Genomic DNA, 23,933 nt, shown 5'->3' on the forward strand with positions numbered 1-23,933 from the left:
AGTTGTTCTACTGCACTGGTAACTATTCCACTCTTCTGGATTGCTCCATAAAATAATTATCACATAGCAGAGCCATATTTCTGCAAGTCCTGCCATCAGCAATTAGCCGTTACACTATTCATTGCCATGAACCTTGTTCCAGGAGTGATTAGGGACACAGCAACCTCCTTCCGTCTGTGATAAAGCTTGAAAATAGCACATCTTGTACTTTAATGAGACCTATTTCCATTTTGATCCAATTTTCTGAGATCTACTTTCAAAATGCTTTTTTTTTCCCCTATTTTTTTCATCATGTGATAACGCTATTTACATTTCCAGAACTAAGCACCAAGTGTTACCTCACAGATTTTATTTTCTTTGCATTAGGAACTAACACCAAGGTTTAGAAAGCACTATCTATATGGAGCCAATCTGCCTCAGGAATAGCATGTTTATTTTTTATATTAAATAACTTAAACTAGCCTGTACAAGAGGCCAGGCCATTCAGCATTTTTAAATATATTCATTTCACTATTATAGTAAGAGTCACTCAGTCAGAGAGGCTAGTCCCTCCATGGTTTCTGAAGGTTTTGTCTCTCCTCAAGAGAAGAATGTACTGTACTTTGAACCTTAAATGAATCAATGATGTGAGAAACTGATACTACAAAATGAAGATTTTAACTTTTAGGTAGCCCTCACGAAGTCTTACTGTCAAATATTTAAGAAGAAATTTTCTGCAACTTGTCTTATCCATAAAAATGAAGAATTTTTCATCCGAAGTGTCTTTATCCAAAGTAAACTTACACACAAACTTGAAAGTTCCAAGAGGTATCTCAAAACACAGCTGTGCATTATTTGTTGGACTTTCCCTATGTAATAATTCGACATAATTATAACGCATTTTTCTCACCTTTTAAGCCAGACTAGGAAACAGTGGTTAGCACTTCTACCGTCCCCTCAAATAAATGAAAGGAGGTCCTTGGCCAGCCTAAAGTTTAGTCCTTATTTCAATTTTTTCAACCTTACATAATCACCCCTTAAGTAACAATGCAATGATCAACACTCACACTTACATATATATATATATATACATAAACTCATGCAACTTCGCCCGAAATTTTCACATGGTATTCACACAATCTTACAGACACATAGCTAAATCTTTATTACTTCCTTTTAGCATGAACCACATATGGATTTAAAACACTTGCATTAACAAGACAGTAACTTCCTCCCCTTATTTAAGATATTTATCAGTGTTAGATCAGTATTTTTTTTAAAGCTGACAATATATAAAGGTTTTATAAAGCTTGTAGGTGACAAAGGTGACACTTATTAATAAAGGAAAACTGTAGCAAAAAATTATTTTAATTGAGGTAATAAAAATAGCATACAGTGTTCCCTGTAATTTATTGTCTGGACGCTCACAGATCTTACTTGACACAAAAAAAGTTTCTTTGTAACCTATACTGGCCTTAAATGATTATTTAGTACCTTGCAAAGATGTCTTAAAGAACGTGCCTAGTTAAAAAGAAGTGACTTGTCCTCTCAGTTGACAAAATGCTGTGCAGTTGGTGGTCATAACCTTCCCTTCCCCAAACTACCTGCAGTTCTACGGGTCATAATATGATAAAAAGCATCATAGCATAAATTTTGGGGCTGAGAAGGTAAAAACACATGTATGATAATTTAAATTTTATATTAGAAAACCTGGCAATTTCTTGTACAGAAAGGATTTGTTTTAAGTGAAGGAGTATACAGCTCTCCTAACAAAACATGGCTGAAACATACGTAGAGAAAAAAATTTACTTTAAAGCAAACTTGCTTTTTGCAGTTCCAAGAGCTGTGAGACGAAACTCCTAATTATCAGTGGTCAGGAGGATTTGAGCAACTCTTTATTTTATTGCCATCTACTGGCACTCTGGCAAAGTACAGATTAAAACCTGCTCTCCTATACTCAGGTCAGTTATCACTCTGGATTTTGGTCCACTAAGAGTGATTCCCAAAAAAATCCCTTATCAGATGCTAAGCTAAGAAAGTATTGGATATTAAACACGCTATATAGCAAGACTGCAAATTCCTGTAGGAAAAGGGAAACATAACTGCACGTAGAATTGCCAAGCTAACCCAAGGCAGCTGCAGTAAGAGATCTGCTTCCCGGAGAAACGTTTAAGTCCGATCACATCCAATTTTCTCATTTCCAAGTGAGTGTTTTGTTTGGTTAGGGAAATTCGTTTCTTTCTTTCAGGTCAGAAATACCAGATAACGCGCCCAGTTTAAAGACTGGCCTGAAATCTTTGCCAGTGTGATGACAGAGTCATTCTGAGACTGAATTTCTTACAAATTATTCTGATGTGCATCTGAGATTTTAAGAGAACTGTTTCCGCACTAGGGGAGAGTGCCCAGATTCAGTGCTGGACTTGCAGAACACACATGACAGCAATGAGGCCCTTCTTTCATTTTCCTTCACAAACAGAACAATTTAAGATAATCCAAAAGGTTGATACATCAACTCCTCAGCTGACTTAAAAAATCACCTTTGCCTGAAGAAAGCAACACATGCTAGATTTTTACTTACCTAATGCTTAGGTACTATGATCTACAAATAGACAATTCTGCAACTCATTACGACATTGTTTCCCCACTCCTATCTCTTTACATGTATCATAATTTACTGTACTTCATTCATATACAGTATTGGTACTGCAGACCTTTTAAAGGACTTCCCAGATAGTTAAATAATTAAACGGCATCTCCATTTTACACATGAAACAACTGAAGTATACATTAAGTGGCTTCTCCAGAATAAAACCTACTATTTCTAAATGCCAGCTTCAGGCTCTAATATACACCTATTTAAAATAAAACAGAACTAAGCCACAAAAAAAGAACTTTACCCAGATGCAAAAAAGCCATTTTCCTCTCTAATTTCACCTTCCTTCTAACCTTCACAGCTCCAGACTTTGCATTTCAAGCATCTGAACAGTATCCTATTGGTTATGAGCTTGTGATGTCCCTTTCTTCCTTAAATCGTTAACTCTGCCCCAGAAACAGAACACTCATTCATGGATTTCCATAGGCTTCATTCATCAAAAGCTCTCAGCAGGATGTAGTACCAGCCATACAAAAGCAGCTTTATCAAATGTCCATATTTTGAGCAAGTTTTCAAAATTTTTAGGAGCAATTAGGTGTCTGCACCTCCAAACAAACATGTAACTTGTTTCAGTCTTGTCAACATGAAAGGTTAAAACATCATCCGTCAGTCTTCCCCTAGTTAAGGAATTTTAATATAGCCTTTTGATCTTCCTTTAACAGCATTTTCTAAAGTATTTGCCTGCAGAACAGTGACACTTTAACTACAGAAAATTATATAGGTCCCTGTCATTTCTCTATTTTCAAGGCTTTGAGAAGCAATGGCAGTGGTCTGTTTCCTCACGAGCGGCACAGAAAGGAAGAGGGACAGCGTACCCCCAACTCCTCCACCTCCCTTCTCATCATCTATAATGAGCGTGGTTCAGTTCCTCTACTGAGAGAAAATACACCCGGATTCCTCCAGTATCTCCGTTTAGACACTATTCTCTAAAAAGCTGCTGGGGAAAGCAACTATTCAGAAGGGGCCTTCTTCCACACAATATAGGAGCAATCCATGATACCATGAAACTGTACAGAAATCCTCTGACCAAAAAAAAAACCCAAACATCAGAGAAAGTAGACAACATATGCAGGTTTTCACTAAAATGCAAGGAAGAACCTCCTCAGTTATTCAGGTGTATATTCTTGCCACAGAACCAAACTAACATATTCCCACAAGTATTGTGTTATAGTAATATCTGAAGACTAGAATTGGATTACAAGAACAGATGTGCAACCATGAGAAGCTGCATGTTCTAACAGCAATATGAAGAACTATTCACTTAAGCTTTTTTGGCTGAAGAAGGGGAAGAAAAGCCAGAAATATGGAAGAAAACTGTTAAAATGCATATTTTAATTAGTACTCCCTATGATAATAAACAACAGGCAAACACAGCTGGCTTTGGCTTAGGAAGCATAAAACTTTCGAAGGTTGTTACACAGAACAGTGCATCTTCACCTTGACTATGCAAAGCCAAATGCAGAGGCACAACAATCAAAAATTAAAAATCAGGGGCTATTCCTACCATGAACAAAATTTAAAGGACACTAACAAGTAGGATCTTTCCTCCTCTCAAAATAGCATATAAGTACTTTCTAGTATCAAAGAAACAGCTACCTTGATAAGAACTTACTGCTGAGTAACACAAGCATTAATAGGCACTGCTCACACAATTCCTTTCTGAAAGATACTGTCAGTTTTGCAGTTCAAGATGGAGACGCAATCAAAACTACGTGTAAGACCAGAACAAATAGTTAAGACTGACAGTGGAGTTATTTCGAGCTCGGTTAGTTAAAAGTGACGAGTAAAGACACCCACGTTCTCAAAGCATATGCCAGTCACCTTGTTCTTGCTCTCCCGGTGGCAGAGTTTTGCTTACCAACAGTTTAGTGAAATACTTGTGCAATTTTGCCAATCAGACAATTAGGTTAATATAATTTATTTCTTGCCCCATCAGACATACTTTGCACTGACATACCTTGTATAACCACACTTTACCACTTCTGCTTTTGTTAAGTGTCCCATGTGTGCATGGCCAAAGACACAGCCAGAGATTTACTCTCCACAGACCTGTGCTGAGTGAATACATTACTACCCCATCTTTTCTTGGATTTTTATTTTTCTTTTATTTTTTGCTTTTTTAAATCAGGACCATGAGCCTCCCGAAAGCAATTAATATTTTTTTTCAAATGGTATCTCCTACCTACACCTAAAATCATTTTTATTAATACTTAATTTTCCAGTTAAGATGAAATTACGAATAAGGATCCTTAGAAACGGTAAGCATTTCCAAATGAACAGGCAGCAAAGTAACTTTCTACCTTCTTCTGTATTAAAACAGCAAGTTTGTGCTTATTATTTTTTAAAAACGTGTGTATTTTTCTCCCATGCTTTTTGATCCATGTGGATCAAGAAGTTGGAAAGAGCAGTTGAGTTCCCGTCCGTTGTCTAAAAATGTGCAGTTTGGCAAGGGGAAGAGACCCTAACTACAGTCTCCCCGAGAGAAAGGCAAGCAGAATTCCACCGTTACCTTCCCGTTCTGGGATCAGCCCAGGAGCAGACGCTCACCCACAGCACCAAGCCAGCCAGGGCAGAGATCACGCTCTCTCTTCCAGGCCCCATGAGGCCTCTGGGAGGCGAGAGCGTGGGCAGAAAGACAAGGATCAGGCAAGTATCAGGAGAGAAGAGCATGCAAGGAGCAAAGGACACAAACCCAAAGGAAATCGAGCACTGCTCTCCGCAGGACGCATTATTTAAATTAAGACTGCACTGCGGTCGATAGCGCCGCTCACTGGGGCTGACGGCAAGGTAACTCCGTCCAGGGACACAAAAACTTGGTGTTTCATGGCTCCTAGGGTAAGCCTACTGAGAGAGAGAGAAAAGCGGATGCAGCACGTGCCCAGTGCATTATCTCTTGCAAATTAAGAACTCGCTATTTACTGTTCATTGAAAAGTTTATGAAACTATAAATGTAAAGTGTAAAATAAGAGGGTTTAATTAATAAAGGTGGTTGTATGCCCCTTACACTATCACGTTGCAATAAAACAACTACCTGCAACACCAAACTGCAGATGGCTAGAAACTCATATTAGCAATTTCTAATCGATTTCTGTAATACTTGTGTTTTGCAGATGAATTAGTTGCAGTGTTCAACTTCTGCAGGAAACAATATTTTTACTTAAAGGCAATTTAAATGCTTATTACTTTCCAATCAACCAGACAGCAGAAACTACTCTCAGAAAAATGTACCAATTTTCCATACGTGTAAGTTTTATACTAATAGGTAGTTTAAGAGAAATATCAGTGTATGGCACATCCCTCTTGTGTGGAACAAAGAATAAATTAAAACACACTTTAATTTATAGATATGCTACTTAGAATATTTTAAAACTTCTATTACTCTTCAACAATAACAATGTATACTTCATCAGTTCTTCTATGTTGATGATATATTCTATGAAGCACACAGAGGTTACACATACACAAAATAGTTGCTGTCTGGTAGCATTCTTGACCCCACCAAAGATTAAAATAGCTACTGCAAAAAGTAGCTTGATTTACTTCATTTACACCAATCACCTTTATTCCTGACAGTGAAGTAACATAACCACCAACCTCATCTCAGGCTAAAACTGTGCGTCTCACAGGAAAATGAGAAAAACGTGTCCTTAAAAATAATATAGAAGGATATTTATATTATTAGCTACTCATAGCTACATGACATCGCTACAAAGGAATGTTAGATTGTCTGACCTGTCTGTACATTAAATCTATACTGTGTGATACATTTTACCTTAATTCTGAGACATACATCTGAATATATGGGGATAAATTACAAAACTGATGTAATGTTTTTATTCTTACCCAACATATAAAGACAGACATGAGGATTTTTTCCTAAAATATATTAATGAAAAGCAGTTTAATTTTGAATATTAATTGTCATCCGGTTAAGGAAAAAACATGATGCAGGTAAAATTAGAAGTTCACCGTAGCGAAAAAGACTGTTACGGAACAACATGAGAGCTACACTTCATGAAGATTCTGTTTCAGGCAGTTCTCAACTCAACGCTACGGCAAGGAGCACCAGGTCCTGTTCCAAGCAGTAAGATCGACATTTCTGGAGAACTGTTTTAATCTGATTCAATCGGCAGACACATCTGTGACTACACAAAATACAAAACTTGTACTCACAGGAAATTCCACAGATGTTCCTTCTCTTCCTCACATTTGTATAATATCAAAAGTGCATCCAAAGAAAGACAATAACTATTGCTAGGAATTGTTAATTATGTATTAAATCTGTTGTATGATCCTAGATGGGCCTCTGTCTTTCCAAGAGCTATGCAAAAATACAACCCCAAAATTCACAAGAATTCACAAAATTAGGGTTTAAGAGATGTATTAAAATATTTAATTTTAATCTGTCTTCAGTTTAGATTACTGAAAGTACAGCTATTACGATTTTAAATACTGTAAATTAATAAAATAAACCAAACAGACATGAAAATGTCTATTTACTAAACAAACACAAGGTCCTAACTCTTACAGCTGAATGCCCCTAGGCAAGTGCTCATGTATAATTCCTGTATTTCTTTGAGCTCACCTACAGGCCTAAGTGGTTCCTATAAATCTAACCACAGTTTACGGGATCCTAGAAATATGTTCCATAATGCATTAGATGCACATGAAAACTCAATTCTGTAATAATGTTTTCATCTAGAACTCAGAGCTAAGTGTTAAACAAAAGTTTTCCCTTGTGCAACCAATACCTGACAGGCATTGCAAATCTCCAGAGTAAGCAGGGAGGAAGAAGAAAAAAACCGGTGCTAAATTAAATCCTGAGCAAAGGGGAAAATGTACTGAGAATAAAACACTGTATAAAAAAACAGTGAGTTACTGCACTATAAGGAAGAATTAAACTATTAAAAGATACAGCAAAGAGATATGAGAAACTCCTGAGGAAAGACATACAAAAAGTACTAAGCATAGCATATAAAGTTAAGCAATGTAAAAAGATTTAAATTAACAAGTGCAGTTTTGATGAAAATATCACAGAAGAAAATGCAAACGTTTCTGAGCTAAAACATACAATAAATTTTTTTACCAAACCATTATTTTTTGAGGAATCATAATACACAAAAATTCAAACTGTGAAATAACAGAAAAAATTGCATTAACAATACTCCATAATTATAACAACCCCCAGATCGGTCTGTTATTATCCACATGAATGTCCATGTTGTGATAGAATTTCTGTTTAGAGACCTCAAATTTGTCTTTGTAGGAGAGTTCTATTTTAAAAAAGAGCTTGTGGAACATCCATCATTTCATCCTTCTCTCTGAATAACAATATTCCATAATTTGCTTGCTGGAATGATTATTTTTCCTATTATATGATCAAGTTTTCCCAGAAACATTTATATATGAATGTTGTTTAAACATGACAACTTTCAAAAAGCAACAGAATTCACACAAAAATACCACAATATACATTCAGCTCTTTTTCTTATAGCAAGTCTTATCGACAGCTGTTCAAGGTCAGTATATTCATATTTTACCAACGTTACAATAATTTCTTGGAGAGTAAAAATCAGCTGTATGAATGTGTACGTCATGAAGCTATGTAATATAACAAGAAAATGTAAATTTACAGACATGAAATTGCTTCTACAATTTTTTTTCCTCACTGTGAAACATCCAAAGAATGACACTAATGTCTTCTTGGAGAAATGTGGCTCCTCAACTTAGCCAAGATGTCTCTCTGAACTGCTTTTAAAAGAAAATAAAAATGTAAACCAGAGAAAAAAAATTCACCCATAAAGACAAGCTTGCTCACAAACTGAGGAAGCTGCATACACCAGGTACAGATGTGCTGAGCCGGGGAGCGGGTAATTTGCTCAGCCAGGCACAACCACCAGCCTCTGCCTGGCAGTACGGGCACCCTGCAACTCTTTGTGTCTGACTCGGCAGGGAAAACATCCCTGATACACCCTTTTTCTCAGTTTAACATTTTAGAAAACAAGCACCAAACGAGATTAAACAAGGGTATAATTAAGATGTTATTCAAGAACTATAACATGTGAATTTAGGAATATCCTCTAATGAACTTGAGTATTTTTAAAATTCGAAAAGGATGTCGTGCACTGTAGTTCATTAACTCTTATACGATGAAGTTCTGGATAAAGGACAACTGCACTTAAATATCAAAACAGACATAAATTCTTTAGAAGGATTCTATTCCCATGAGGAACCATCAGAATACTCTATTTTCTTGCAACTATAAACAACAAAAATATCCCCATCCATAATTTTCCAACGATATGAACATTTTTTGACGGGCAAAAAAAAAAATAAAATCGAGCTAACACTACTTCAGCAGCATGCTTCACTTCCGAAAAGCAGAAATTATTCTTCCTTGATCTAGAACAGAATTCCAGCTTTGATATTTCTCTTTGCCATCAAAAATGAGTATAAAATCAAAAATCAGTATAAAATGTAAGACAGGATAAAAAACCCAGCAGTTTCTTTTGGAATTCTGCATTCAGGCAGCAAGTCACTGCAAGCTACCAAGTCCTGGCTGCAGGTTCCAAAGGTCCCCAACGAGCTCTCACCAAGCGGCTGCCAATCTAAACAACTAGTTGTATCTTCAAAACAACTGTGTATATTCAAAAGCTAATACGAGGGCACATTCTTGAAATTTTTAAAGAATAATTTAGATACGCATGTAATTGTAAGAAGATAAAAAAATTGTTATTTTTTACAGCAGTTAGAATTCAACTGTATATCTGTTTTTAAACGTGCATTCCAGGCCTGTTTAAAGAAGTATAAATTGAGGCTACATCTAAAAATCTGCTACGATCTTTATCATTCTTTTCCTAATAAATACAAAGAAAAAAAAAGTACATTGCTAATGTATCATTGTACTAACATAACTAGAAAGATTTTCCTATATACAGATATAAAGATATCCCAAAACCATCAGAACTCAACAGTCCATTTTTCCCATTCATAATTTAGGAAACAGAAACCTTCTAGCTACCAGGAAAAGCATTCATACTCTCTGGGCTGATGGCTGAAGCTGCAGATATTCGATTATTATTTCGAAATTAGTTGGCCTAAACCATGATCTAATTCACAATTTTCTCTGATTAAAATAATTTATTCATATCCAATACTGAACAACCTTTCATTATAGAAATACTACTACTCCAACACCAAAACACCCAGCCAAACTCCTGCTGGATTAAAAAATCACCTGTGCCTTGTGCCCCCCAGCCATGTGCTGTGACCATTTACAGAAACTACTAGCAGGGGTTTAACTCCTCATATGAAGCAAACTGAAAATCACCTGCATTTCACCTTTCGGAGCTCACAACAAAATGCAGAACACCCACTAAACAGCAAAGCACAGAAGTCAAAACAACATTACGGAGACTGCAATAAAAACTGTGGTCTGATCCACCAAGCGAAGAGAAATTTTCGCCACGTAAACTTTCCTCGCTGAGAAAATTGCCCTTTCGTTTCAAGAATCTCTTTCGTAGTTACCACAAACGTACGATTGCCACAGTTCTACTTACAGACATTCAGATGATAAATATTAAAAAAAAAAAGTTAGTGCTCCTTTCCTATGAGAATTAGCACAATGCATATATATACATTTAATGAATTATCAACAGCAACGTACACATCATTTACTCTGGAGAAAGTTCTGAAATCGCTGCGTTTCATCAGTTTATCCTCCTTAACAGAATAATGGCAAGTCTTTCCCGTGACACTCTGAAAATAGGTATCTAACCTTAAATTCTACGTACAACAAAATCATCATTTCATAAGCTGAATGTGCTGTGCTAACTGGATATGCTGATAAATAACTGAACTCTAATTCAGGGTTATAATTCCTTTGATTTTGTTTCCAGATAGGTTTTGGGGATTTTTTAGAGAAAAGAGATAACAGATGTGGTTTAAAAAAAATAACAAAAAACAACATACAAGTTCTAGCTAAAGAATTCATATTGCTAGAAATGTATAAACCACATTGCTGTACCATACTGCATATTAAATAGAGTTTAATTTTGTTTGAGGTAGAAATAAGGAAGAAAAATGAAGAATGAAGAGTATGAAAATTATAAAGCACTTAAATTTTTGCGCAAGTACTTTAAATACGTATTAATTCGTATATTTTTGGTAAGAAACAAAAGCAGAATTCATGGTTACCATAGTTACACATACTCTTTGTTGTGTTTCAATGCCACATGATCTGATTCAAAGTAATACACATCAGGCTCTTCCTCCTCATCCTCTGCAGTGTGGATGTTGGCACTCTCTTTGGCAGATGGAACATATCCAGCACCAAGCCTAGCCTCAGAAACCGGCTTCCTTAGTCCATCACTCCCGTGATCTCCCGTATTACAACTTCTCTCTTTTTCATTCTGTTTAATTTCTTCAGACTTTTGGGGAGATCCATTGATATTATTAATCCCTACAGGTACATTCTTTTCAGTGGGACTAAGATTATTTTCCTCAACCTGTCCGTTTTCTCTACAAGGAGAGTTATTTTTAGTAGGGCTGCTTCTGGCAGGGGCAGCCCTTCGTGGTGAAGTTCTCAGCGTGTATCTGTGTTCTTGAAGTTCCGACACAGACGTCATTGGAGCTGAAACACAGTCCGGCATTGAAGGATGTGGTTCAGGTTCACCTGAGATTGACGCACTGTCATGGTGAGTGTTGGGGTTGCTGTTGGTGTTTTCAGCACACTGTTCCTTAGAGGCACTACTATCTCCTACAACATCTACCTCCTCCTCCGAATCCCTTAGCAAAGACGACTGGATTTCAGAAAAGGACCCTGGAGCTGGCTCGTAGGCCTGATGAGCATGCTCCTCAGGCAAGCAGTCATTTATTAGTTTGTGGTCCTCTGCCTTTACCTGTTCTTGAGAGTTTGTGCAAGGCACATAATGGTCTACAACACTGTCTTCCTTGCTGCTGTTAAGCAGCAATGAAGAATGAGCAAACGAGTTTCCGTTTTCTGCTACTGTTTTGTCCTTGGGCGTGCAGGAACCAGCACTATTTTGCTTAGTGTTCCCATCAAGCTGACAGTCATCACAGTTAAGAGAATTAGAGTCTCTCTCACCAACGCCATTGACAGTCTGATAGCCCGCGATCTCGTCAACTATTGTGGAATTATTAAATCCTTCTGCACAGACATTCACCTTTTTAACTTCCCTTTTGTCACAATCATCCAATATAAGACATCGACAAGCACGCTTAGTCCCTGTGGAGCCTGCATCATTGTCCGACACTAAACTTTTATGCTCCAATGATTCCTTCTCTGTTTTAGTGGGCAAGTCTTCTTCTGAACTGTTGGGTGCCTCCGAACGTAGACAGCGCTTAATTCTTTTCAAAACGGGTGATACAGGCTCTGCTTGTTTTTTTTCACAATTCTCCACAGTTTGCTTATCAACATTATCTTTTTCTGAAGTAGACAGCCCTCTCTTTCTAGGGCTCACCCAGGATTCCCGAGCACTCTGTTGTTTCAGATCAGTAGTTCTTCCGCTGTTAGTTCCCTTCTGAGTTTGCACAGACTCCGGCCTTTTCTTTGGTGACCTTGACCGTATTTGAGGATGGGGTGAAACCTCCTCTGGATGAGCAATACTACGGTTTCTTAATGTTCTGCCACAAAAGTTTTCATCCAAACCATTTAAACCCACTGTAGATCTTGTAACACGAGTAGATCGAGAAGCAGCCATACTATGGCAAGTCCCTAAAGTATGTTCATCGTGATCCACTCATTGGGAAACCTTCAAAAAACGTAAACAGAACAGTCAGAAAAAATATTTTAAGAACACCTAAAATCACATCAAATCTGAAGAATATACTGTCACAAATGTACCTAATGGAAAACTGAATATGCGGATACAATGTATTAATATCACTTCTCTCTGTGTTGTTTCTTTAGGGCATTAAAAGAGTTTTCCATCTAAGCTACAAAGTAGCTGACTTGGTATTTGTGGTTGTTCTGGCTTTAGTGCTTGTGTGGGAATGTCATTTATATTTTTGCCATAGGTAAGGCTGGAATGTTCCAGTTAGGCTTCAGTTACTAAAATACACTATTTTTTTGGTATTGTATGTATGACTGGTGTTACTATTTCAGTTTGTCTTGTCAAATGAGAGGTATCAAAGCACATTCTTAATATCCCATAGTTTCCAGTTACAAGTTTTCACAAACGTAGAAGGAAACATTTATAATCATGCTTGCTTGCTCTCACATTGCTTAAAAGAAAAACAAACACTCGTGAATAACAAAACAGAATTGCAATTCTAATATAACGGGATTAGAAAAAAATACATAAATCACAGCAGTAAAAAATAGTTACAGTCATTAATAGTAAAAATGAAATAAAACAAAACGCCTGAATCATAATTACAAAGTCTTTCAAGTTGGAAAGGACACTGAGAAGCAATGCAGTCCAAACAACGCTTGAATGAACATCAGGATTAAAATCAGATTTAGTTACACAAGACATAATCCAGCTGGGTCTCGAAAACCTCCAAGTACAGATATTCCCCAACCTCTCCAGGCAACCTGTCACTATTTAATTGTCCTTACAGTGAAAATATTTTTCTCTTATACTTGGGTGAGGCCTCACCCTTTTTTGCATCATTTTCGTCAACAAAAAGCCTGGCTCTATCTTCTCAGTAGTCTCCTCTGAGGTACTAGAAGGCTGTTTCTCAAGCATTCCCCATTTTTACACTTTTCATACAGTTAGTGAGGTGAATCATCACCTCCACTGGATTTAAAACATTCAGTCTGAGAGTGTCTGTATTTTAGATTTCAGGGAGAAATGTAGGAGTACTTGACTTGTCTAATCTCAAAGTAACATTTTTAATAGAAATCAGCTCTGTCTTATCTTTCTATTCACTTCACCTTTAAAAATTCAATGTGTCAAACTGCATATCACCATAAGCCTGTCATAATATCCACGATAATTAATAGATTCACATTTGTACATAATTGCATACCCTCCCTTTTCCATCTACCCAAACTCCGGATTACACAAATCTGTTCAACTGACATATGACGTGAAGACTTAAAACTTTAAATAGAGAATCAAACCTTTTACATGTTATTTAGAAAGGCTGAAAATGACAAATACAGGAAAATAGTTTCAAGAGGTGTTTGTTTCAATAGTTTCAAGAGGGGTACTTGTGCTGCTACAGCCCTCCTGCTTACGAGCTCTTCCTGCTGCCTTACATGAACGCCTGGCAACCTGGGCTGCTTGTATTCCGGGAAATACAGGGAAAGAACTGCTCATGTACTACCTTCCATTCTGTCTATCTAAAAGTAAGAATGCAGTACAAAGAGTGAGATGTATGAACTCTGTCTCAAGAGAAAGTATAAATAACACGACAAACAGCAAACGGCCAAACCACCAGGGGTTGAGTTAGAAAGGAAAAAATAAGTAGCTGTGTTGTCTATAATGGTTCCTTATCACCATGTAGATAAACTTGCCTGTACGTTCACCCCTTTTACGCACAAGCTGAGTACTTCCGAAGGGTGACCGCATTTGAGTTTGAACCCAAACATGAAAACCAGCATCATTTAGATATTCCATTTCACCTAAGTTGTTTCAAGTCAGGCTAGCAGTCGCTACGGATGAGTAACTGACATTTCAGATGGATAAGTTAAACCAAATTCCAAGTACACTTGAGTAAGTAACTACCACCGAACTCAGCAAGCGTTAGAAATAACATGTAATACAGAAATCTTTACGTATTTGCTAGTATGTTACTTTCTAAAGAAATCCACTCTATATAACAAGTTAAAATGTTATTATTTAGGAAGGACAAAATGTATAAAACTTACCATTGTAAAACTAGAAGAAATACAAACTTCTCACATTTCATACAGCAGACTCTTACTGCACCACTTGAATAACATCAGTCACCATTGCTCATATCCATGATGTAATCCAAATGCCTTTCTACTAGTTTACGCCATCACTTTAATAAGATTTTTAAAACTGTTGAGAAAAAGACACAGACATCAATAAAACATTTAAATTATTTCACTAAAAATCAAGAAGAATGTAACAGGACATATAAAGAGTAACAGCTTTTTAAGAAGCCTTTATCAATTTTACAACTGTCCTACAGAAAGAGTAGTACGCTACAGAGTAATGAAGAATGTGAAACGCTAATTTAGGTTTCAAATGTAAAGTATCTTTCCTGATGATTTTGAAGTGATTCACTGCATCATACTGAAGGTGCTCAAGCAAATGAATTCACAACAGAGTCATGTGTTAGGGTGTTCAAACCTCAGAAGATATTTGAAGAGACACAAGAAAACAAGTAGTGAAAGATATCACTACAACTAATGAATTATGAAATGCATTGTCAAATATATTTCATAATTAGATACACAGTGAAACAAATTATTTCTGCTATTTAATTTTAATCGACGGAGCTGAACTCAAAACACATACTGGCTCCAAATCCCTGAATAACCTTCATGTACACAACAGGGGTCAAATGCTTTCCAGAGTTCACATTACACCTATCCTTCCCTCAAGGAAAATTACCTATACTACTTTGTTTATAGTGGAAGTGAACCATTTTTGAAAGACTGAAACAGATCTACAGATCCAAAAGCCACACAATGCTTTCAGTTTTCTCCAGAGTCTGGGCATCAGTGTCAATGCCCAAGAGCTATTCCTTGAAGAAACGTATCAGCAATCGCGTTTAATTTAAGAACATCATAAATCACTACAGAATAGTGATTACCGGATCTTTCTTCATATTCTGGTGACTTCACAGAAGTGAATTTATCTTCACACTGACAATTCTGAAACTTCATGATGCAAAACACAAGCTGACAGGTTTGTCCGCATTTTCCTTTCTACTCAGTTATTATATTTATATTATAAATATCCAAAGCCTTTGGAAAATGTCCTCTTTACTTTCAACCTACTTACGATTTCACACTGTAAGAGCAGAAGATGAGTTTCCCATTAAGTTGATAATTCAAAATATAAACGAGCCAAATAAGAGAAGAGATTAATTCCGTCTAGTTGCAGTAACCTTCAAAAATGGAAGATACTTCTGCAGTGATGTTACAAGAAGTATCATAAATTCTAATATATGGATAACTAAATTAGATTTCAATTATTCAGTGGAATGTCTTAATTTAACAAACAGCAGAGAACCATAATAATAATAAAAGAAGGCTAGGAAAACCACTTGACAACGCACGAGGAAATGACTGAAGGGAACGAGCACAAGAAAGTCGCTAGCTTGCCGTACCAGGAACAGAACCAGAAACAGCGAGAGATTAACTCCATAAAGCGCATCAATATCAAGCGACTTCAGCGTGTGTGTCCCTATCCCAACTACCACCAAATTTCCTTGGTTTTTAATATTCCGGTATGCTCTCAGGTACTTAGACCTATATTGTGACCTTTCCTCTAGATCCCCTTAATTGACAGGAAAGACATATACGTAGATACTAAAAGTAAAGACAGTTAAGATTTGGGCAGAGTTTTGCAAAAACCAGACAATGTACCCCAACAAAAACGCCACAGGTCAGTAACTTTCGTAAAACACAAAACACAGGAAAAAAAAAAAAGAAGAAACAAAATATTGCTTGAAAACTAGAAAATATTTTAAAATAATTAGTTTAAAAACTAAAAAATAACATTCACAGAGCTTACTAAGTGCACAATTAAATAACTTCTCCTAGAAGTTTGCCTGAAAAACGGTCTTGAAAAGAAACTATTTTTTTTTATATTTCATAACCAATTAGAATAATTTTTTCCACCCAGAACAACCACATCTTCCATGGCAGAGAAATTCAATGAAAGTAATCTAATGTTTTGGACACCACTGCTTTTAGAAAACATCTATGAGCTGGAATAAGGAGCGCAAGGGAAACTAAAAATGCTTTTAGGTCTAAGCCATTCTTCAGGGAACCACACCAACATTTGAGAAAGAGAATAATGCAATAAGCACTCCAAGTCTAAAGAGAAAGAATCAGCTACAAACATCATGGTCTGGTTTGCAAAGCCCACTAAAAATTAAGTTATAGGTGAAAGTAATACAGACAGAGACAAAGCTTCAAAGTAAGAACAGGACCCTGCATTTGCCTCTTGTGGGGAAGCACATGCCTAAGAAGCCAGCGAGCGAGTGTTGCTGCTGAAACCTTACAGGGAGTGGTCACGTATTAACCAGTATGGACCTTCCTCAGGGTCAGACTGGAGTTGGGCTGCTAAAGAAATTGTCCGTCCATCTTCATACAATGAAGAACTTGATGACAGCACAGGATGAAGTCTCAGAGTATGTGTTTTAGCATTTGGGAACCCGTGAAGTGTTACATGGCTTTAGGCAAACTGATACCCACAATAGTCATATCATTATGCTAGAATTTTTCATTTAATTTAATCAAAAGCTTATTTAGCAATGCTAGTGAGTGATGAAGTGTGTGTGTGAGAACTTCCAGCAACAGAGGAAATGAATGTACAGAGATGGAAACCAACAGTTAAACACAGCAGAATGAGGAAACTGCTTCCTAAATAAGCAGAATAACCAACTTCTTCTCTGGATTAAGCTAGTATCAGGGAAGCAAGTACAAGCCAATTGTTCAAAAGAACCCCCAAAATTAAGAAACATGTACATAGTTACAAGTATGTTCAATGTGGCCCTATGCTAGAAAACAAACAGTAAAAAGGTCAATATATGAAGATACTGGGTGCATCCACACACAGAACCTGAAGGCAGCAGAGCAACAGAAGTGTCTACTATAATTGTGTGATGGTGCTTTTTAGATATAAATATATATATATAACTTATGACGAATATATTAACACTACATATAACATTAACTAAACAAAAAAATGTGTGTTTTGGGGGAGGGAGGGGAGAATAGAGAGTTTTGACAGGAAAAAGTCTTCAGTAGTTATGTGATGTCATTATTCTATAAAAATAGACAATGGCTACAGCCCTCCACAACAATTCAACCCTACAGTTAGTTCCTCTCATCGAAAGTGTAATGAATCATCTTATTGAAGATAAATAATCTGCTCCCGTCCTGTTCTTTTGAATCTCAGGTAACAGTCAGTTTCCATTCATGCTCAATGATAATACTGCATGGTGACAGAGATTAAAACTTCTTCTAGTGTCCAGATATTGCACTGTGAATACCTAACAGTAGGAGCACTCTCTGGTCCCACACTGTAGTAAGTCCCAAAATTACTTCAGAAACAGTATCTCTTAGTGGTGTAGTTACCATTTACAAGAGTAAATGTGTCACAAATATAAGTGTTTCATTTTCATTCTGCTCTAGATCTCTGGGACCTTGCCTGCCTCTGGCTGAAAGGAATATTGCAGAATGTTTTATTTCAGTCATAAGACTCTTTGATCACACTTAAAACATTGTATTTCATTCCTTTAAAAATCGGTGTCAGATTTTACATTAACTGTTTCAAATTGTAACACTTTAGAAGAAACATAGCTTTTACACATATCTTTCTAATATCAAAAAGCAGAACAGTTTCCAGGAAAAGAAAATACATCAAAACAAATCTGTATCAATGATAATAACATGGTGTGATCTGAGAGTATAAGACTGTGCATAATTTAGCCAGTTTGAGACAATGTACAATTATTCTTTATCTCACCCCAAACTATTTCTTTAATTTCGAAATCCTGTTTTCATTGACCTAATGATTTTCTAGACTGCTATCACAATGCACTTGTAATGCAAGGCTACTAAAATAACTGTGACTTTTACATAAGAATACAGCAAAGCCTGCTGTATTTGTAAACCTATAAATATCTCTTTCTTTCAGAATTTCTCAGAAACCACTTTGAGTGACTGGCCAGGACTTACATTTTAGGAAACAGCAGTTCACTAGGAACTTGCTGCTGGCCTGTCTTAGCGAAGATAGAAAACCAATGGCCAAAACTGGCTTTTCTCAAGCCTGTTTCTAAATTCCACTTCTCCCAAGACTCAGACAGAGTTGACAATTCTGAGTCTGACCTGACCCTTTAACTCAGTCTTCTACATTAAAGTGGTTTAACATTTATCAGGGTATATCAGACACAACACTTACCATGAATCTTTATCATAAACCTCGTATCTATTATTACTTTATAGTACGAGCATGTCATAATTTTTTTACCAATTACTGCACCTGTGCAATAAGCATGCACGCAATCTTTACTCATTAGCAGGATCTCCGTATGCTTCATGCCACGGCCCTTGCCTGTAGGAAGGGCACTGAATTACATCTTCTGGCTTTGAATTTTCCACAGGGATTTACACCAAAGATGTAATACTCTATAAGCTTTTGTGTTCTGATTGCCTAGAGACATCATGATCATTACACCATTATTTTTCTTCTATCACCTATACAGTCCAGACCATTATTTCAGTGACACAGAAAAACCCCCAAACAATTAGACTTTACACATTTCAAGCATGCATAGTGCTGCTTAAGCGTGTATCTCAAAAGAAAAGAACATTCACAGATTAATATATAAAACTGGCATATCTCCGTGGTAAGAAATAGCATTTCTTAAATCCCCTGCAGAACAGTAGTATGTTATTTAAAACAGTCATTTTTTTTAAATGGAAAGTTTATTGAATAAAATGAAGACCGCAGAAGCTATTTGTGTAAACAGAATCTAACCCCTTATAGTAGTATTTGCCCAAGACAAAAATTTAGCATCTGTGAACAGAAGAAAACTTGCACAGACATCAGATTATCAGGACATTGGTTTCTCTCCACCTATAAAGCACATCACTTCCTAGCAAAGTGGCATTACTAAATTAAGGATGAATTCCATTTAACAAATCATATTCACCAGTCTATCACATCTAGAGTATGCCAGCATCTCTTCCCACACTTACTGAGCTTAGCATAGCTACATTAGCAAGAAATTAGTTTTCTGGAGATGGCACTATACCTTCCTCATTTGACATTACATCAGAATAAGCAATAATTTCAAATTATAACCTCCACCAAAAGACACACAAAGACCTTACTTGAAATAATATAAGAGAATATGTGGCTTAAAGCTATAATGAAAACTTAAATGTGACAAAGGTAAAAATAAATGAATATTACAAGGTTCCATGGTCTGGAACTAGTCTGATATTTCAGCCATCTCTAACACAGTAAGACTGTATTACATATGGCCAAATCACAGTTTGGCAGAATGGGACCACTTTTATATAGAAAGATAACAGGATGAAACAAAGAAACTAGAAAAACTTAAAACAGCAAACAAATACGAACAGATTTTAAAAGCTAGCCAACTATCAAGGGACACGCTTTACCAAAACCTGAAACTATCAAACAACTGGAACAAAGAGGTGAATATGCTCATTTTCTTCCTTCGAATACATGGGTTCACAAAGTCAGACAAACCTATTCTTGTATATGAGGAGAAAAAAATCAGAAAGAAACTTTTTATTGAAAAGTTTCTAGTTCTTTCAGGGGGGAAAAGGTAGTGGATAGGTAAACAAGTAATTTGAATGTGGTACTTAAATAATAGGAGGTGTGAAAACAAACAAAAGCTTAACCTCCTCCTCTCCATCACTGTCTCATGCTGACTCCTCTTTCTCCAAACTCACAAAATAAAGAAAAAGGTCAAACCAGCAAGTATATGACAATGACTAACAACATACATCTGCTCCGGTTTCCCTTCCAGGCAGCAGTGGGCTACCAAAAGAGCTGACTTCACTGATACTTCTCACTCTTCCGTGCTCCCCACATGAGGAAATTTATTGGGAGGATGGGTAAGATAGAAGCATCACCGCTTTTCCAGCCAAACATTCCAAGATAAGGTTGCAAAGTTACTTCATATAAAAGTAAATATGAATTATACATGTGTAACTGTACAGCTGAACTCTAAAAAAGTAACCACTCTACCAAATTTTTTTCTTACAGACAGACCCGAAATTGCTTTCAATTTTTTCTATCTTGGCCAAATTAAGAGTTTGTGCTGAAATCATACACTGAAGCATCTGCCTCAGATTCGTATTCCTGCCCTGCTGTCTCTCCCCTCAGTTCTCAGTCAAAACAATTAGTCACTTTTGTGCACAAATACGGATTATATTTTTAAAACCCTCTTACAGCTTAAGACACATCTGACTTGTTCTTCAAGAAGTTTTTCTACCTCCGTGTGTTGGAGTAAGGAATTAAAATTTGACATAGAGAGGCACCTGCCTGAGAACAAAAGTCCTGGTGGAGCAGTGACAAATTGAGGCTAAGGGGAATACACTAATGCATAGCTAAGGAGAGCAGGCACAGTAGCAAAACCAGTGGCTGCTGACTGGGAAGAGGGACAGACTGGAAATCCTGAAGAACTGCTTGAAGACTGAAAGAGGGAAACTGGAACTGGAAATAACTGGAAGCAACAGACAGAATCTGGGATCTTACCTAGTCACAACTCATCTATACACATCACCACAGCCCCCACCCCAATCATCTGTCACAAATACTTGTGACAACTCCGTCAACACAAATATTTGTGGAACTACACTAGGAAATGAATCTACAAATAGGTCTGCAATGAAAACGTCACCCCTTCTTTTCTTCCTTTTCAAACGGGTCAAGATGGAGCAATCTTTCCTGCGGACAACGTGCTGCAGCACAAGAGTGGAATCGTGGCAGAACCAAAGGTGAAGATGTGAACGTTGTAAGGTGGTCTCACAGCCCTAGGAACCATAAACTACATTCCACACTTCAACACACCGCTTAGTAGAAAAAAAACACAAAAAAGGATCAACTATTGTGACATCATTTAACATAAATTGTATTTAGATTGAATAAAAACAGTAGCCTTACTGAACTAATTTATTAATCAGTCAATAAAGTAACTTGTCTGATACAATTAACTTGTAAGAAAACTAAAAACAGACTACACAAATAATTTCCATGTCCCGCTTCAAAAAATCATGCTTAACTTCACTTATTGGTCAACACTCTACAGATGCACTCCATGATACCATCCTAGGTAAAAGCTCCACTCTAAATCATAATATGTTTTTTTCATGTGAATCTATTCAGCTGCTAAATAGCTTTGCTGTTATCCAAAGAACATCTCCTGTGTAGGATTACCAAAACATGAAACTAACATCTTTGAGATACATTAAATTACACAAGTTCTTGAAAAACTCATTATACAATTAATTACACTAACTTGACTACGGTAACCCCTTATCAAAATATTATATCAGAATAGACTCACATAGTATTTAATCTCTTAACCATAGCTAGAACATAATTTTATACCAATAAATAGGAAAAATATTATTTCCTAATGAAGTTACTATTGCAATATGAAGAAAAGAGAAAGTATTAAAAGCTATGACAATGACCAACATTGCTGCACAAGATAGAGCAGTACTACAACACACAACCAGGTATTCTGCATTCTGCACAGGTCCAAAGGCAAGCGCCAAACCTGACCAGCCAAATTCCTGTCCTATGGGCTGGCTCTTCACTGTCCTCAATTCTATGCAGTTGTGCCAGACATCCCAGCTCACTTCCAGCATTGTGAAAAATGTCATGTTCCTCCCTCGGGCCATCTCCAAAACTCAGGGACGGTGTGGCCAGTGCCAATCTATACATGCACTGACTAGATTGCTAGCAAACCACACAGAGCAGTAACTGCTGGGCTCAAACTGCAATTTTCATTATAAAGGGGACTCCAATGTTCACGAAAGCTGCAAACTCTTCACACTTCTGAGATCTTTGCTCCCAGTTAAATTTAGTGAGGGGGCTGATAAGTTGGCCAAGGGCCTCAAATATTACTCACTGATAACAGTAAACACAGAGAGGCACCCTCCTGTCCATGCTAAAGGGCTGATCTAAATAAGGCTCTAAATGCTTAAAACACATTCTGGACAGATCAGAGGTGGAGAGGGAATCCACAACTATCCTGGCATCTAGGGACAAAAGAAACACAGCTTATACCAGCTACGTGGCCCTGCTGTGTCCTCTGACCAGACGCATTTCTGTGCTCCCAGAATTACAAGCATCCGTTGCCACAGGAGCTGATACTGCACCTGTAATTGTAGCACCGTTCGCCACGTGACAAAACAGATGTGCTCTTACACGCTAGGGATTCTAAAAATAATGAACTCCTAAGATAAACTATGCTTTAATTTTGAATTTAAATACTGTAGTAGCCTGGTACCATGCCACGACAGAATGATTTAGGTTGAAAAAGACCCTTGGGATCATCAAGTCCAAACGTAAACGACTTGCCTTTTTGACTGGCAGTTATTTTACGAATCCTAGTTCTTTTAAATGCTCATGTGGCTGCGTTACCATTGACTTTGATGTATTAATAAAATTGCATAGTGCAACTGACTTTGCTGCATCGAGCTGAGTCTCTGGTGCATAGCCAGCAGAGAAATATCTATTTTATGCAGAAATAGGCTGAGATACTACAGCTGCTGAAATGTCTCACTGATACACCTCTGTGCTAGGACCTCAACATAGTGATTTGTGGCAAAAACACCCATATCCCTACATTTTATTCCAGCCTTCCATATAGGATACTGCTTATTTTCATTGGGACCTTTTGCCATGTAATTACAGAGCACAACTGCCAGCTACGTTTAGCCATACATGATAGCTCTGCCACTCCAGACAGTCTTTCAAAGCAGTTTTGAGCACATTTCTGCTCGGTGAGCTGGATGTCAGCATCGTCTCCACCGAGAATAAGCCTGTCTCCCCAGGAGTGCGTGAACGTAGACAGAAATTTTCTCCCAGCGCCTGGGCATCCTGACAGAACTCCAGGTATCAGCACTTACAACAATGTCTGACAATTTGTTCTTAAGATTCTTTCCAAATTCCGCTTTGCAACTGACACTGAGCTTGTTCAGCAGAGAGGGTTCACACCCCTCTACAGTGTGATGTTCTAACTCTTTGTTCAGCCTGTATTTAGGCACTCTGAATAAGAAGACCATTGTGCATACTTCAGTCTGCTTGGATTCCTGAAGTTTCGACTGGCAAGTATTGAAGGTGTTTGAAGTGCATTAGCAGCTGCATTTTTTAAATGCTCTCAAAGTAACAGTGACCAATCACTTTCTGTTTGATTGCCGTCCTGTCTCTGGGCATAGAAAATAAAAATTTTCAATATGAAAATTATTATGTACTTTTTGTTTTAATTACAGCATACCTGCTGGTAATAGAGGCCTTGATTTAAAAAAAAAAACTACCACAAACTTTATTATGAGACTGGTCCCAGTTCAACTAGTACATTACTTTTTCTAGCTGCTTCAGTCTACATCCAGTTACATCCAGATAGGATAACT

General features: G+C 37.1%; 1 protein-coding gene across 1 annotated transcript in view; it reads right to left on the reverse strand.

The window, feature by feature from the left end:
* ZZZ3 (zinc finger, ZZ-type containing 3) overlaps nucleotides 1–12,354 on the reverse strand; it is a 31,616-nt gene extending 19,262 nt beyond the window's left edge. Inside the window, exon 1 of the mRNA XM_009865667.1 lies at nucleotides 10,844–12,354. Within this exon, the coding sequence (XP_009863969.1) occupies nucleotides 10,844–12,354 (1,511 nt within the window). The remainder of the gene's footprint in view (nucleotides 1–10,843) is intronic.
* Nucleotides 12,355–23,933: the final 11,579 nt, after the last annotated feature.

This window comes from Apaloderma vittatum, unplaced genomic scaffold, assembly GCF_000703405.1.
Source record: "Apaloderma vittatum isolate BGI_N311 unplaced genomic scaffold, ASM70340v1 scaffold233, whole genome shotgun sequence".
Classification (NCBI taxonomy): domain Eukaryota; kingdom Metazoa; phylum Chordata; class Aves; order Trogoniformes; family Trogonidae; genus Apaloderma; species Apaloderma vittatum.